This window comes from Carlito syrichta, unplaced genomic scaffold (assembly GCF_000164805.1).
Source record: "Carlito syrichta isolate Samal-C Ts95f unplaced genomic scaffold, Tarsius_syrichta-2.0.1 Scaffold303008, whole genome shotgun sequence".
In the NCBI taxonomy this organism is placed as follows: Eukaryota; Metazoa; Chordata; class Mammalia; order Primates; family Tarsiidae; genus Carlito; species Carlito syrichta.
In genome coordinates this window covers 439921-453843 of record NW_007247104.1, presented here as the reverse complement: position 1 = coordinate 453843, position 13923 = coordinate 439921, and the positions used below count along the sequence as shown (strand labels likewise).

The window sequence follows — 13923 nt, the reverse complement described above, 5'->3', positions numbered from 1 at the left end:
AAAAAAAAAAAAAAAAAATTAATGCATAAAATGCTATTTTCATATGATTAATTAATGCATGCAAAGCTCCTTTCATGATGCCTAACACATTGAAGGTACTAAATAAATGGTACTAATTACTGAGTCACTTAAACAGTTACTAAGTGCCAAGTATTGCGTAACATGCTTTGGTAACACAATGGTTAAAAAATGAGGAACAAGCTAGAAATCAAAAGATCTAAAATCCAGAGTTATCTCTGACATTAACAGGGAGTATAAACCTTAGAGGTTCACTTAGACTCTCAGAGTCTCTGCTTTCTTACAGAAAATGAGATTGAACTAGATGTCATAATTCAGTTCTAAAAATCTATTCATTTACATATGCCACCAACAAATATTTCTTGTTTACAAAATGAATAAGATATCAATTAGGATTTTTAATTTTTCATGCTCAAATGATATCAGTAATTCATGGATTCAATAACCTTAAAACAATTTAACTTCTCAAAGACTACCCTAATTTGTTGCTGTTTGTAGTTTGTCAAGAGTTTTATGTAAATTTAAAACACAATTTCATTTTATATAAATTACATTTCTTCCACTTTAAAAAGCTGGGTACAATATTATTTTAACATCCTTCCAAGTTTGTTAAAATTGTATTTTGCCTGTACTGCCTACTGACAAGGTGTCTTTTTGTAGGTATACCATCCTAAGTCCTGCCATGTGAAAGGTCCCAAGCACACCAGTCTTTTGCAAAGCTAATAAATATGTTTTTAAAACATGACTTCAAAAAAATAGATACCAAATATCTTACTAAGAAGTCTTACTCTTGGGGACATAAACAGGAAAAGGCTTCCTTTTTGGCAATATTTCTCATTAAATAGGCCATCATAATAAGGTATTCATTAACACAATTAATAGAAGAAAAGCCTAGTCATTTGGCAGCACAGCCTCATTTCTCTACAATTAGTGATTTCTGACCTTATTAGATAATTCTTTTATGATTACATCTTTAAGACCTTTTCAAATCCCTTGACATTTCTGAGCCATGAAAAATTAAGGGGAATTCAACTTAACTTTCCTTTGATACTTTTTAGACTTTCATAACATACTCTGAAAAAAACAAACATATGTACAAATGACATGAAATCATGGTTGAGGAACCCACTAGACAAGTCAATTAAGCCAGAAGGTTCTTGCCCAACAAAAACTGTAGTAACACGACTGTGTCTAAAGTCTACAAATAAAACTCTGTACTAATGCCAATGTTTGTGCCTTCTTGAGTCAAAATCAGAAACATATAAAGACTTCTGGGTGTTTTGACAAAGCATATTTCAGTTTAATATAAGCTAAATTCCCATGGTTGGTACTAGAAAATACTTACAATTAAGGCCAAACTAATTAAAAACAGCGATGCAGAAGCTAGTTTCTTTTCTTTTTTTTTAGAGTTAGAGTCTAACTCCATCACCCAAACTGGAGTGCAGTGACACGCTCACGGCCACCCCAGTAGCGACCTGCTGGGCTCCCACAATCCTTCTGCCTTAGACTTCCAAGTAGCCAGAACTACAAGCATGTGCTACCATACCCGACTAACTGTTTATTTTTATTGTAGAGACGACGTCTTGCCAAGTTGCCTGGGATGATCTCGAACCCGCGGGCTCAGGCAACCACTCGCCTCGGCCTCCCAAAGTGCTGGGATTACAGGCTGAGCCACCAAGCCTGACTGACTGGGAAAGCTTTCAACTAGTTATTGTCCCTGCTATGCATGCATCTTTAAAGTTTCGGTTAGACTCTTGCCAAGGAAAGCATACTTAGCAGTATAAAAGTTCCCTGCCTGCTCCAGAATTTTAAAGCAAGCTTCCACTCATTCTAATTCTCTCACTCCTAAAGGTGTCATATAAATCTATTATGGGAAATCAAAAATAATTTAATATAAAAGGATTGGGAATCATGTCTTTAAAATTTGTAGAAAATATCTAAGTTGAGAAGTTCAAATATTATACAAGATTTCCAAACAATTTTAGGCAGATGGAAAAATAAGGAGGGAGAAAGTGAATACCCAAGTCTAAAAGAAATGAGTACACTAAGTAATTTTTCTCCCTGAAGTTGGAATGTATACCCAAATCGAGCCATTTTTAAAACAGAATTCTTGACCAAGTAATCACTTCAGGAAGATTTGGGGTGCTTAAAATTTAAACAATGTAATCTCCCTTGAATAAAATACACTGTATTTAACACCTTCAATATTTCAGAAACTTTACTGGTCTAAGAGTGTATATTATATAACCATATCATAGTTCTGTTTTCTGAGTATTCCAGTAATTAAACCCCTGAATACTGGATCGATTACAGACCAGCCACACAGCAAATTATAACTCATGGTAAATTGGCTTCAAAGGATAACACTGTGTTATTAGATCGCCAAAAACAAATCTTAAATTTTAAATGCCTAATTCTAGTTCAAAACACAATCTCAAAACTCACAAGCTCCAACTGTTAAGTTTTTCATTTAATTTTTAGAGGCAAAAATAGATAAACAGAAAACTTAACATTTACTCCTCCCAAAACAACTCACAGAAGTGCTGCTGGATGCCAGTGCTTCAGGACTTTCTCTATTGGTGCTGGATTTTGGAGAACTGGGAGGAGTCCGAGAAGTACATACTAGATGAACCATATGATACTCATCTTGCTAAAATTAAAGAAGATTACATTTAAAGGAACGTACTAGAAAATGTACATTTCAAAAAGCCAGTAACTAAACTGAAGTACTTCAAATTTAAGTTCCTTTCTAGCCTAGCCATTTTATTAGTAATAAACTGTTATCATTTGAAGGTAAGTCTGCCATTTTAATATCTAGGGCCCTTTTGAATTCAATGTTTTCTCCATGCTTGGAAAATGATCTAAATACTCAGCAATAGTTATATTAAAACATTATTTTGCATACCAAACCTTCTTGAAGCAAACAATGCTGTAAACGTTGTGTCAATGCAATCTACCATTTCAGTATTAAAAAAATCAAGCACCTTATTACTAGAACTGTAAGTCACCTTGAAGCTTAGGCCCACAAACTTTGAACAGTAAAAATATTTCCATTACTTGAAACTTAGCAACTATAAAAAAAACTCAAATAAGTGTACCATAATCTCACTTGCCTTGTGTTATATAGTTTTTGTTTTACTGTTTTTAAAGGCAAAAACTGTTTTCATCTACAAAATGTATATACAGATAGAAAGCATGTATTTAAACTATATTCTGTAAATACTCCATGTGTTTCCACAAATCTACAACTAGGAGTGAAGGAGAATATTCTAAACAATGATTAGGACTGGCATTTTAGTGTAGAGAGAGCATAAGTATACTTATACTTAGACATAAAGCTAGTAAATACGACAGAGAAAGGAAAGAATGAATACAGGACAGAGAAGAACGATGAGTCAGCAATTAAAAAAAAAAACCAAACAGTGAAAAAGGGGCAGGAAGAAAAAAGATACCCAGTTGTGAGAAAAGGAAACAAAGTCATTCGAAATTACAAATTTATCAACAGCCTACCATAAACCTAGAATTTTGCTTAATTCTGAGGTGAATCCAAGAGAGGGAAAGAGCCCCCTTCTTAAAGAGACTCATGATATCATTAAGAGATTAGACTAGTGCGTTAGAGCACAATTAGTCTTTTGCATGAAACTGAGAAGCATAAACTACAATCACTTTAGGAGTTTAGCAAAAGAAGTTCATGAGGGTTAGAATGCCAGGGAAAGGCTACAAAGACAGCATAACAGGAGGCATGCCTAGCAAGGCAGGTTGAAGGCTCTCCTGATTTACAACGTTCCCTTAGTTTCTGAATACAGCATATTAAAAAGCATCCAAGTTTAAGATGTTTATACTTAGAAACCTAATTCCAAAAGGTCATATTAATAACAATTCATAGATCTTCTAAATCAGATCAGGAAGATCCAGAACAACATTAAAAGTTAAGTACAAGATCTAAGGCAAACTTAAAAGTTTTCAATTTGCTATTCAGTAAGTCTCCTACATACAAATGAGTTCAGTTCCAAAAGCATGTTCAAAAGCCCAGTTTGTTTGTAAGTCCAACATAGGTACCCAACTAACACAATCAGCTACATAGTACTGTACCAGCTATATAACTACTTCTTTTACTCTTGCTTCTGGACATCCTGGACTTGAAATAAAAATACCATATTACTATACTCCACACAGTACTCTATAGTAAAGTACACAAAAGTAAAATCACTTGTAGAGGATGCACACATGTGGCAATGTATACAAGACACATGAACTTCGCAACTTGCAGGCTCGTATGTAGGGACCTTTACTGTATTCATAAAAACAAAAAGCAGCATTTCAAATGCTGAACAGCTCTAAAAATATAAATTCCACAATGAACATGAGCTAAAAGCTGCCATTAAAATAACAAGCATTCAATCTGATTTTGTCAAAAAACTGTGCATAAACATATTTTAGGTCTGAGCACGAGTATTCAAAGTTTGCTAACTGATGCATAAATTGGGATTCATTCTATTTGTTGTCTTCAAAGTAAACTCCTAACCCAAGCAATTCATATTAAAACATCATGCAGCTTGGTTAAAAGGGAATTTAGAGGATAGTTATCAATGAAAATCCTTCAACACTACTGAATATTCTACCCGGCACTGCTAATAAGTCAACAGCATTTTCTTAAAAAAGATAACAAATACCTGAATACAAATATATAATCCTACTTCAGATTTGGCTATCAGATAAATATGCAAAATTATGACCTAAACTAATCAGAACCTAACATGTTCTTTACTTTCTAATATATCTTCATCTGTTATGCTACCCAAAGGGGTTGCTTTTAAGTATCTAAAACCTGAACTGGTTGGATGAAACTTCAGAGCATATCTTCTCTCACACTTTGAATGTATTATCTGGTATCAAACAGTGGTGGGAAAGCTTACTTTTCTGAGAATGTCTTTCAGTTGCAGATGATCGGGAAGCAGTCTGCCCGAATACACCAATCTCTGATCCTTCGTCAACTAAGAAATGGGACAAAGAAAAGAATTCAACTTTTCTAATTATGCAAATTGAAGGCTGGGAGTAGCATGCCTAAATATGGGTAAAATAAGACTCCACCTAGGTACAAGTAAGCAGAAAACTAACATAATTTAAGAATTTTTGTTTTCTAAATTTCATTTATGAAAAAAAGTTAAGAGTTCAGCAAATGGCAGCATAACTATTGTAGCTACAACAAAATACACATTCATTATCGTGTTTTTAAAATTTGAGCAAAAAAGTAAATTGAAAGTCTGTATTTTCAGCTATAATGTAATGCATATATGACTATCATTAAAAACCTTCAAGAATATATAAATGAGAAAGTGGTTGGCCTTATATTACTAGTCAACAGCAGGATAAAATTTCAAGGTTGCCAGAGTTATTTAGCATTGTTTTGTATGTATTTTTAATCTAAAATGTGTACATAAGATTTATTTTCTTCTTTACTAATATCATGGTTTTAATTTGAGAACTATTTTTGATTTAGTTACAAGTTTACATAACTATTCTACTTTTTTATTCCTGTCACTCTCACAAATACCTTTGTCCATTTTTTAAAAATACAGCACTAAAGGAAAATCATAAGAGCATGAAGAGTCCATTGCTATCTTTATATGCAACCTAGAATATGAAACATGTTCTGGTACTCTCTGTCATATTTTGTAATTATGATAAATATGCTAAGTGCTCACACTGCTAGCATTATTTAAAGTTAAAGCATTTGTATATAGTCTCCATAAGGCCTATTTCATACCTGAGAAACAGGTAAATATTCCTCAAATTCTATTAAAACAATTAAATGTTGGCTATATAAACAATTGTTAAATATGCCAAATCCAAGCCACAGCTATAACAATTTTTAAGCAGACTATATATTCACCATGGCTACTGCAAAAGTGTCTTATATATTTAAAATAACCATAACAGAAATTATTATACCAAGACTTGTAGTTCAGGCACCCCTATACAACAAAGACAAAGGAAATGTATAGGAAATATATATCCTTCCAAAATACTTAACTGTTAGGCATAATCTAGTTTCTCCTGGAAGCATTTTGGAGTATGTCATTCCTAAAATGCACATGTACAAATCCCTATAAACAACCAAATAAAATAAAGGTGGATTTTAAAAATACATATCACAAGTCTTGAAATTTCAACCAGTAGGTATAAATGTTGAGTGGGTACACTGTGGTATTTATGAAATATATATAAATTTGGTCCTCATCCATTTCCTGCCACACAGCTCTTAAAATTCTTGAAATCTCTAGAGTGATGAGTATCTTCCGTATGCTAGTAAGATGACTGGTGGCTGGGGGCACCGGATTGCCTCAGGTTGGGGGCTGGATGCCAGGAAACCAAGTGATTAAAGGGTTGGAAAATTCAGACCCACTGCCCACACTCCAAGGAGAGATAGGGGTCAAAGGCTGAGTTGGTAAACCAATAGCCAATGATTTAATCAATAAGTCCTACCTAATGAAACTTTCAAAACAACAACAAAAAAAAAAACCAAAAGAAGATACCTTCTCCCATACAATTCACCTATGGATCTCTTCCACCTGGCTCTTCATCTGTATCCTTATAATAAATGGGCAAATGTAAGTAAGGTATTTCCCTGAGTTATGTGAACTGCCCTAAAAAATTAATTGAACCCAAGAACATAGTCACAAGAACCCCAATTTATAGACAGTTGGTCAACAGCATAGGACACACAACCTGTGTTTATAATAAATGGTATCTGAAGTGGGGTGCAGTCTGTGGGACTGAGTCCTCAACTTGAGGACTGATGCTATCTCCACCTAGATAATGTCTGAATTGGACTGAATTAGAGCGCACCAGCTGGTGTTCTCTGGAGAATCATCTACATTACAGCGGTCCCCGATCTTATTGGTATCAGGGACAAGGTTCATGGAAAACAATCTTTCCACAGAACAGGGGGAGGTAGTGGTTTCGGGATGATTCAAGCACATAACATTCATTGTGCACTTTATTTCTATTATTACTGAATTGTAATATACAATGAAATAATTATACAACTCACCATTTAAAAAAAAGAAGCATGGCAGAAGTGGTAAATAAAATGGGTGGACCACGCACAGACTAAAATAAGTGTCGGATTTTGACTTAAAGCCTACCAGCAGATGCAGCTGTACAACCAAAGTACACCAAACCACTTGCCACTCACTGATAGGGTTTTGATATGAGCCTGCAAACAACTGATTTATTATGGTCTCTGTGCAGTCAAACCTCACTGCTAATTTGCAGCTGCTCCCCAGCTCTGGCATCACCACCTCAGCTCCATCTCAGATCAGGCATTAGAATCTCATAAGGAGGCATGACCTAGATCTCTCACATGCGCAGTTCACAATAGGGTTCACAAGACTACGAGAATCTAACACCCTGCTGATCCGACTGGAGGTGAGATCAGGCAGCGACATAAGTAAAGGGGAGGGGCTGTAAATACAGATGAAGCTTTGCTCCCTTGCCCACTGCTTACCTCCTGCTGTGCAGCCTGGTTCCTAACAGGCCACGTACTGATACCAGTCTGTGGCCCAGGGGTTGGGAACCCCTGATCTATACAGTTGCTTGCTTGTTGGGGAGAAATCCCCATATATTTTAGTGACCAGAAGTCACAGTAGTATTCGGTATTGAGTGTTGAGGGAGTATAGTCAGAAAAACTGAGTTTGTGCTTTGCTAGATCCTCACAGGCACTGAATGGTAAATTGCACAAACATAAGTTAAATGCTAAGTATGCAATGAATGATATAAGCCCTAGCCAAAATGAAGTATCTAATGCTTTATCCATTTCTATAATGCACGTATTACCTCAACTGGAACCTAAAGAAGTTTCTTTAATAAGTATTACAGTCATCATAAACTATATAACTTTCTCATCAGACCAAACATTAAATTAATAGATATTCCACATCATATAATCACTCAGACTAAAGGACACCAGTTTCTTCTTATGATTTTTTTTTTTTACTTTATAAAAGTTCTTAAACACATACAAAGTGAAGGGAATAAAATAAACCCCCAGATACCATCTTCAAAAACTACCAAGTACTTAGCTTCAACAATTACTAGCATTCTGCTATTCTTGTTTTATCTATCGTCTGTCTCCCATTTCCTTTTTTGGAAGAGAGTACTATATTTTAATCTTTTTTTTTCTCTTTACTCTAATAGAGACAGGATCTCACTATGTTGCCCAGGTTAGATTGTAGTAGCTATTCACAGCTCACTGAAGTCTCGAACTCCTGGACTGAAGCGATCCTTCCACCTTAGCCTCCTGAGTAGCTAGTACTACAGGTGTGTATCACTGTGCCTGGCTGAATACTATATTTTAAAGCAAATACTGTAAGCTTTTTCAATAACCATAATGATACTATATTCAGCAAAATAAGTAATTCCTTATTATATAATATCCAGTGTAGCTCAATTTTTCCCACTTGCTCAAAATGTTTTTTAGAGATGGTCTGAATCAGAATCCAAACAAGGTTTATTCACAGGATTTGGCTACTATGTCTCTTTTAATCTTTTAACAGTTTCCACTTCCTTTTAACTTGTCCCATGCTACTTATTTGTTGAAGAAATCGTGTGATTTGTCTTGTAGAACTTCCCAGTCTGTTTCAGCCAACCGTATCCTCCTGGTACTACATAGTATGTTCCTATAGTTTCTGTATAATGTAGTTAGAAATAGAGGATGGATTAGATTCAAATTCTTTTTTGTTTGACAAAAGTATTTTATATCAGCACTATGTACTTCTTGTTGCATCACATCATTATCAGCACTTCTGGACTGAACTACATTAAGATTGATCAGTGGGAAGGGGATTCCAAGATGGTGACAGAGTCGGTCAGAGTGTGTGACTCTCCATATAAATGAGTGTGTGAACAGACAAATATATGCAAGAGTGTGGGCAAGTGGGTGTGTGAGTGTCTAGGAATAGGAACACAAGAACAAGCATCCTGAGCTCTTCTGCTGAAGAGGTTGCCCCATGCACTGCTACTCTGATCCCAGGCAACCTATGGCCCAGAGGCAGGCACCAACTCTGCGACTCTACCCAGAAGAAAGAGGCAAAAAAACAGCCGTTGCGCAGCACCACCCACCACCACAACCCCTGGCAGGAGATTGGACATTGGAAGGGAAGACCATGGGGAAAATATAGTGGAGGAATTAGTCGCCAGTACCAGCAGAGGAGAAGACACAGAGACACTGTCACCGCCTCTGCCCTGGAATCTGGGGGACACACACTTCAGCCTGCCCACACGAACAGTGGAGCTACTCCGAGACTGAGGGGTGAATTCAGCACCTCCCTGAGGTTAATCACTGTCAACCCAGAGAGGATGCCCTGAGTGCAGTAACCCTGAGGGGCAGGTCCAGAGAGGAGACCAAGTTACCCCATCCACCATACTGGACCATTTGTGGGGCTACAGATGCAACCAGAGGTGAAGAATCCAGCCCACAGCAGATAGGTGGGGGCAATTTTTAAACTGATCTAGCTCCCCTCCTCCAGCAATTCACGAAGCATGTGACCCACACAGGGAGCAACCTCATCAGCGCATGTGGAGAAGCCCATTACAGGCAGATCTGTTGAGAGCAGTTTGTAGCCTCTCCCTGACCACAAGGTGAGCAGGGGGACAAATCTAGAGGTCGGAGCCCTGTGTAGCAAGCCAAGAGCAGCAGTGCTTGGGTCATGCCAACAGGGAACCTGAAGTTTCAGAAACTGCCAAAAGAGGACGCTCAAGGATAACAAAAGTGTCTTGGGTTTTTTTATTATTATTATTATTATTACTTTTTATATTTTTTATTTTGTTTTTATTTTTCCCTGCTTTCTCTATATATTTTGCTAGATGTGTGTATTTCATCTTGTTTTAGTCCTTCTTTTTTTGCAAAAAGGTATATATAAGTGTGAACGTGTCCTCATGCTGTCGGTTTTAGGTGTTTTATTCTTTTTTCTTTTTTACTGGTTTGTCTGTCTGTTTTTCCTTCTCTACTTCTTTCTCTACATAGTCTTTTCTTCTCCTTTTTCTCATTCTCAGTTCTTTTCCTCTCCCTTATATTATTTTGTACACAAGGAATGCACATACATTCCCATTGCATGGACATATTGTGAGGAGGTGGGACGTGGGTCCCAGGGAGCCCACACAACAGTCAGCAGACATTGTGATGTGCAGGCAGCTTCTGAATCCAATACACCTTATTCTCAAAACTGCCAAAGGATAGCACAGTTCACCACCCCAACCCAGCTTCAAAATTGAACAAATCTGGAGGCTCTACCTGTTTGAGCAAACAGAAGTGAAAGATATTTTCTCTCTCAATAAACAAAGGAAGTAAAGAGAAAATTCCATCACAAATGAAGAAAAATCAATGAAAAAACACAGGTAACCCAGAAAGCCCTAGAAAGACATTACTGGAAAATACATACTTCAGAACTCAAACAATGAAGTATGCCCAAATCAACTGGTCTCAGACCACAAATTCAGAGATCAAGAAATTACTGGAGAAGATGAATAAGAACCAAGAAAGGCAAGATGAGAACATGAAATAATTAATTATAGAGATGCTAGCCATAAAGAATACTGTCAATGAAATTAATAAACTGACAATCATGGAAAGCAGAATTAACCAAGCAAAAGAAAGAAACTCAGAGCTTGAAGACCAAAATATGGAACTAACCCAGTCTATTAAAAACACAGAAAAAAGCTTAAAAAGACAGACCAAAGACTTCAAGAGATATGCGATTGTATTAAGAAGCCAGACTTAACACCTGATTGGTATCCCAGAAGCAGAAAAGGAGACAGAGGTCATCCTAAAACAAACATTCCATGAGATAATCCAAAAAAACTTCCCTCATCTCATCAGAAACACAACCATTCAAACACAGAAGATTCAGAGAATCCCTGCAAGACATCTGAAGAGAAGACCAACTCCTAGACACATAGTAATTTGCTTACACAAAGTAGGTATAAAAGAAAAAAACCCTAAAGACAGAGAAAGAAAAAGGTCAGACTACCTACTGAGAAAGACCAATTAGAATAGCAGCAGACTTATCTATAGAAACACAGCAAGCTAGAAGAGACTGGAGTCCAATCTTTAAATTTCTCAAAGCAAACAATTCCAACCAAGAATTTTCAACCCAGTTAAGCTAAGGTTCATCAGTGATGGTGAATTAAAATCCTTCCCAGACATCCAATCCCTAAGAGTTTATGCTGCTTCTAGACCAGCTCTACAGGAGATGTTTAAGAAAGTATTGAGCACAGAAGAAAGAAAAACAAATAACCACCACACACTTTGTGAAGATGCAGAAAAACAAAGAATCAATATAACATACACTGCAACTACAAAACTGAAAGCACACACATACACCAATGCAAAAATAAAAAGAAAACCAACAAACAACAACAAAATTTTACAAGAACCTCATGACAGGAATAAACTCTCACTACTCAATAATCAACCTGAACATGAATGGACTAAATGCACCACTGAAAACACATAAAATAGCAAACTGGATTCAAAAACACAACACAACAATTTCCTCCCCCCAGGAAACACATCTCACAGACTCAAATTTAGAGGATGGAAAACAAACTTTCAGGTACACACAACACAAAAAAAGGCAGAAGTCACAATCTTAACATCAGACAAAGCAACCTTTAAGCTATCAAAATTTTTAAAAGATATAGAAGGACACTACATAATGATAAAAGGTTCAATCCACTAACAAGAAATATCCATCCCAAACATATATGCACCCAACACAGGAACACCAGCTTTTATAAAGCAACTACCAAGTAAACTAAAAAAAAAAAAAAAAAAAGATATTGACTCTAACACTATCATAGACTTAAATACTCCACTAACAACCCTAGATAGATCGAGGCAACAAATCAACAAAGAGATATGGAACCTCAACTTGACACTTGACTAAATGGACTTAATAGATACCTCCACCAAACAACCATGGAATATCGTCTACTCATCACATGGAACATACTCCAAGGTCAACCACATTCATGGTTATAAAATCAAGCATAAACAAATTTCATAAGCTTAAAATACTACTATGTACCTTCTCAGACCACAGTGGAATAAAAATAAATATCACCACCAACAAGATTCCCCCAAAACACACAAAGACATGGACACTAGACACCATAATGCAGACAAACTCCTAGGCTAACACAGAAAGCAAAACAGAAATTAAAAGATTCCTGGAAACAAATGAAAAAAAAGACCATCTTACCAAAACCTCTGAGATACTATGGAATCAGTACTAAAAGAGGAATTTATAACTCTATGCACACACATTAAGAAAATAGAAAGATCATGAGAGCAGCATAACAAATCACCAAAGGAAGCTGGAAAGGCAAGACCAACAAAATTCTAACTTCAGCAGAGAAATTCAGATCGCCAAAGTGAAAGTCCAAATACAAGACATAGAAGACAAAAATATCAGAAAAAAATCAACAAAACCAAAAGCCAATTCTTTGAAAGGATGAGCAAGATTGATGGACCCCTAGCCAGACTGACCAAGAAAAAGAAGAAAAAAGCCCCCAAAATCATAATCAGAAACGCAAAAGATCAAGTCACAACTAACCCCAAAGAAATGCAAAAGCGTATCAGAGATTACTATGCACGCCTGTATGGAAACAAACTCGAAAACCTAAATGAAGTGGAGGACTTTCTGACATCAACACACAAGCTCCCAATGTTTAAAAAAAAAAAAAGAAAAACTGAAACTCTAAATAGACCAATAACAACCCAGGAAATTGACTCTGTCATAAGAAAATTATCTACCAAAAAAAACCCCTAGACAGCTTTCCAGCAGAATTCAACAAATCATAGAAGGAGGAGCTGATACCAATCCTATTGAAAGTATTCCAGGCAATCAAGAAAGACAGAACTCGCCCCAAATCATTTTATGAAGCTAACAACACACTAATACCCAAATCAGGCAAAGACCCAACAAAGAAAGAGAATTTCAGGCCAATATCCCTGATGAACATAGATGCAAAGATTCTAGCAAATCAGATCCAACAACACATCTAAAAAATTATATACCATGACCAAGTAGGCTCATCCTCAGGATACAGGGCAGGTTAAACAACCACAAGACCACAAATGTAATTAAATACATCAACAGATGTAAAAACAAGAACCACATGATTATATAATAAGGCACAGAAAAAGCTTTTCACAAAATCCAGCATCCTTTCTTGATTAAAAACCCTTGAACACCTAGGCAGAGGGGACATGCCTCAAAATAGTAACAGCCAACATATTGATAAATGGACTGAAATTGGAAGCATTTCCCCTGAAAACAGTAACATGAAAAGACTGCCCATTCTCACTCCTCCTGTTCAACATAGTGTTGGAAGTCCTAACTAAAGCAATTAGACAAGAGAAGGAAATCAGCGATATCCAACCAGGAAAAGAGGAAGCTAAGTTTTCCCTCTTTGCTGACAATATGATCCTATACCTTGAAAACCCAAGATAATCTGTCAAAAACTTTGCAATAAAGGACTCTGGCAAAGTCTCAGGTATAAAATAAATGTGCAAAAGACAGACAACTTCTTACACACCAACAGACAGAGAACCAAATAAAAAGCACAATCCCATTCACAATATCCACCAAAAAATATGAAATACCTCAGCATCTTCCTAACCAGAGAAGTAAAAAACCTTAACAATGAAAACTACAAAACACTGCTCAAGTAAATCAAAGAAGACACAAACAAATGGAAAAATATTCCATGTTCATGGATTGGAAAAATCAACATTGTTAAGATGTCCATCATACCAAGGCAATCTACAGATTCAACGTAATACCCATTAAATTACCAACATCATTCTTCTCAGACCGGAACGACGGTACAAAAATTAAT

The 13923-nt window shown here is 36.3% G+C and overlaps 1 protein-coding gene across 4 annotated transcripts in view; it reads right to left on the bottom strand.

Annotated features, from left to right (window-relative positions):
- HERPUD2 (HERPUD family member 2) overlaps positions 1 to 13923 on the bottom strand; it is a 93180-nt gene that overhangs the window by 23963 nt on the left and 55294 nt on the right. For 2 of the 4 annotated variants that reach the window (XM_008057414.2, XM_021712003.1), the window contains 2 exons: positions 4935 to 5012; positions 2555 to 2668 (listed from right to left, as the gene is read on the bottom strand). In XM_008057414.2, coding sequence (XP_008055605.1) covers positions 2555 to 2668; positions 4935 to 5012 — 192 coding nt within the window. The remainder of the gene's footprint in view (positions 1 to 2554; positions 2669 to 4934; positions 5013 to 13923) is intronic. The other 2 variants (XM_021712004.1, XM_008057415.2) reach the window with 2 other exon arrangements.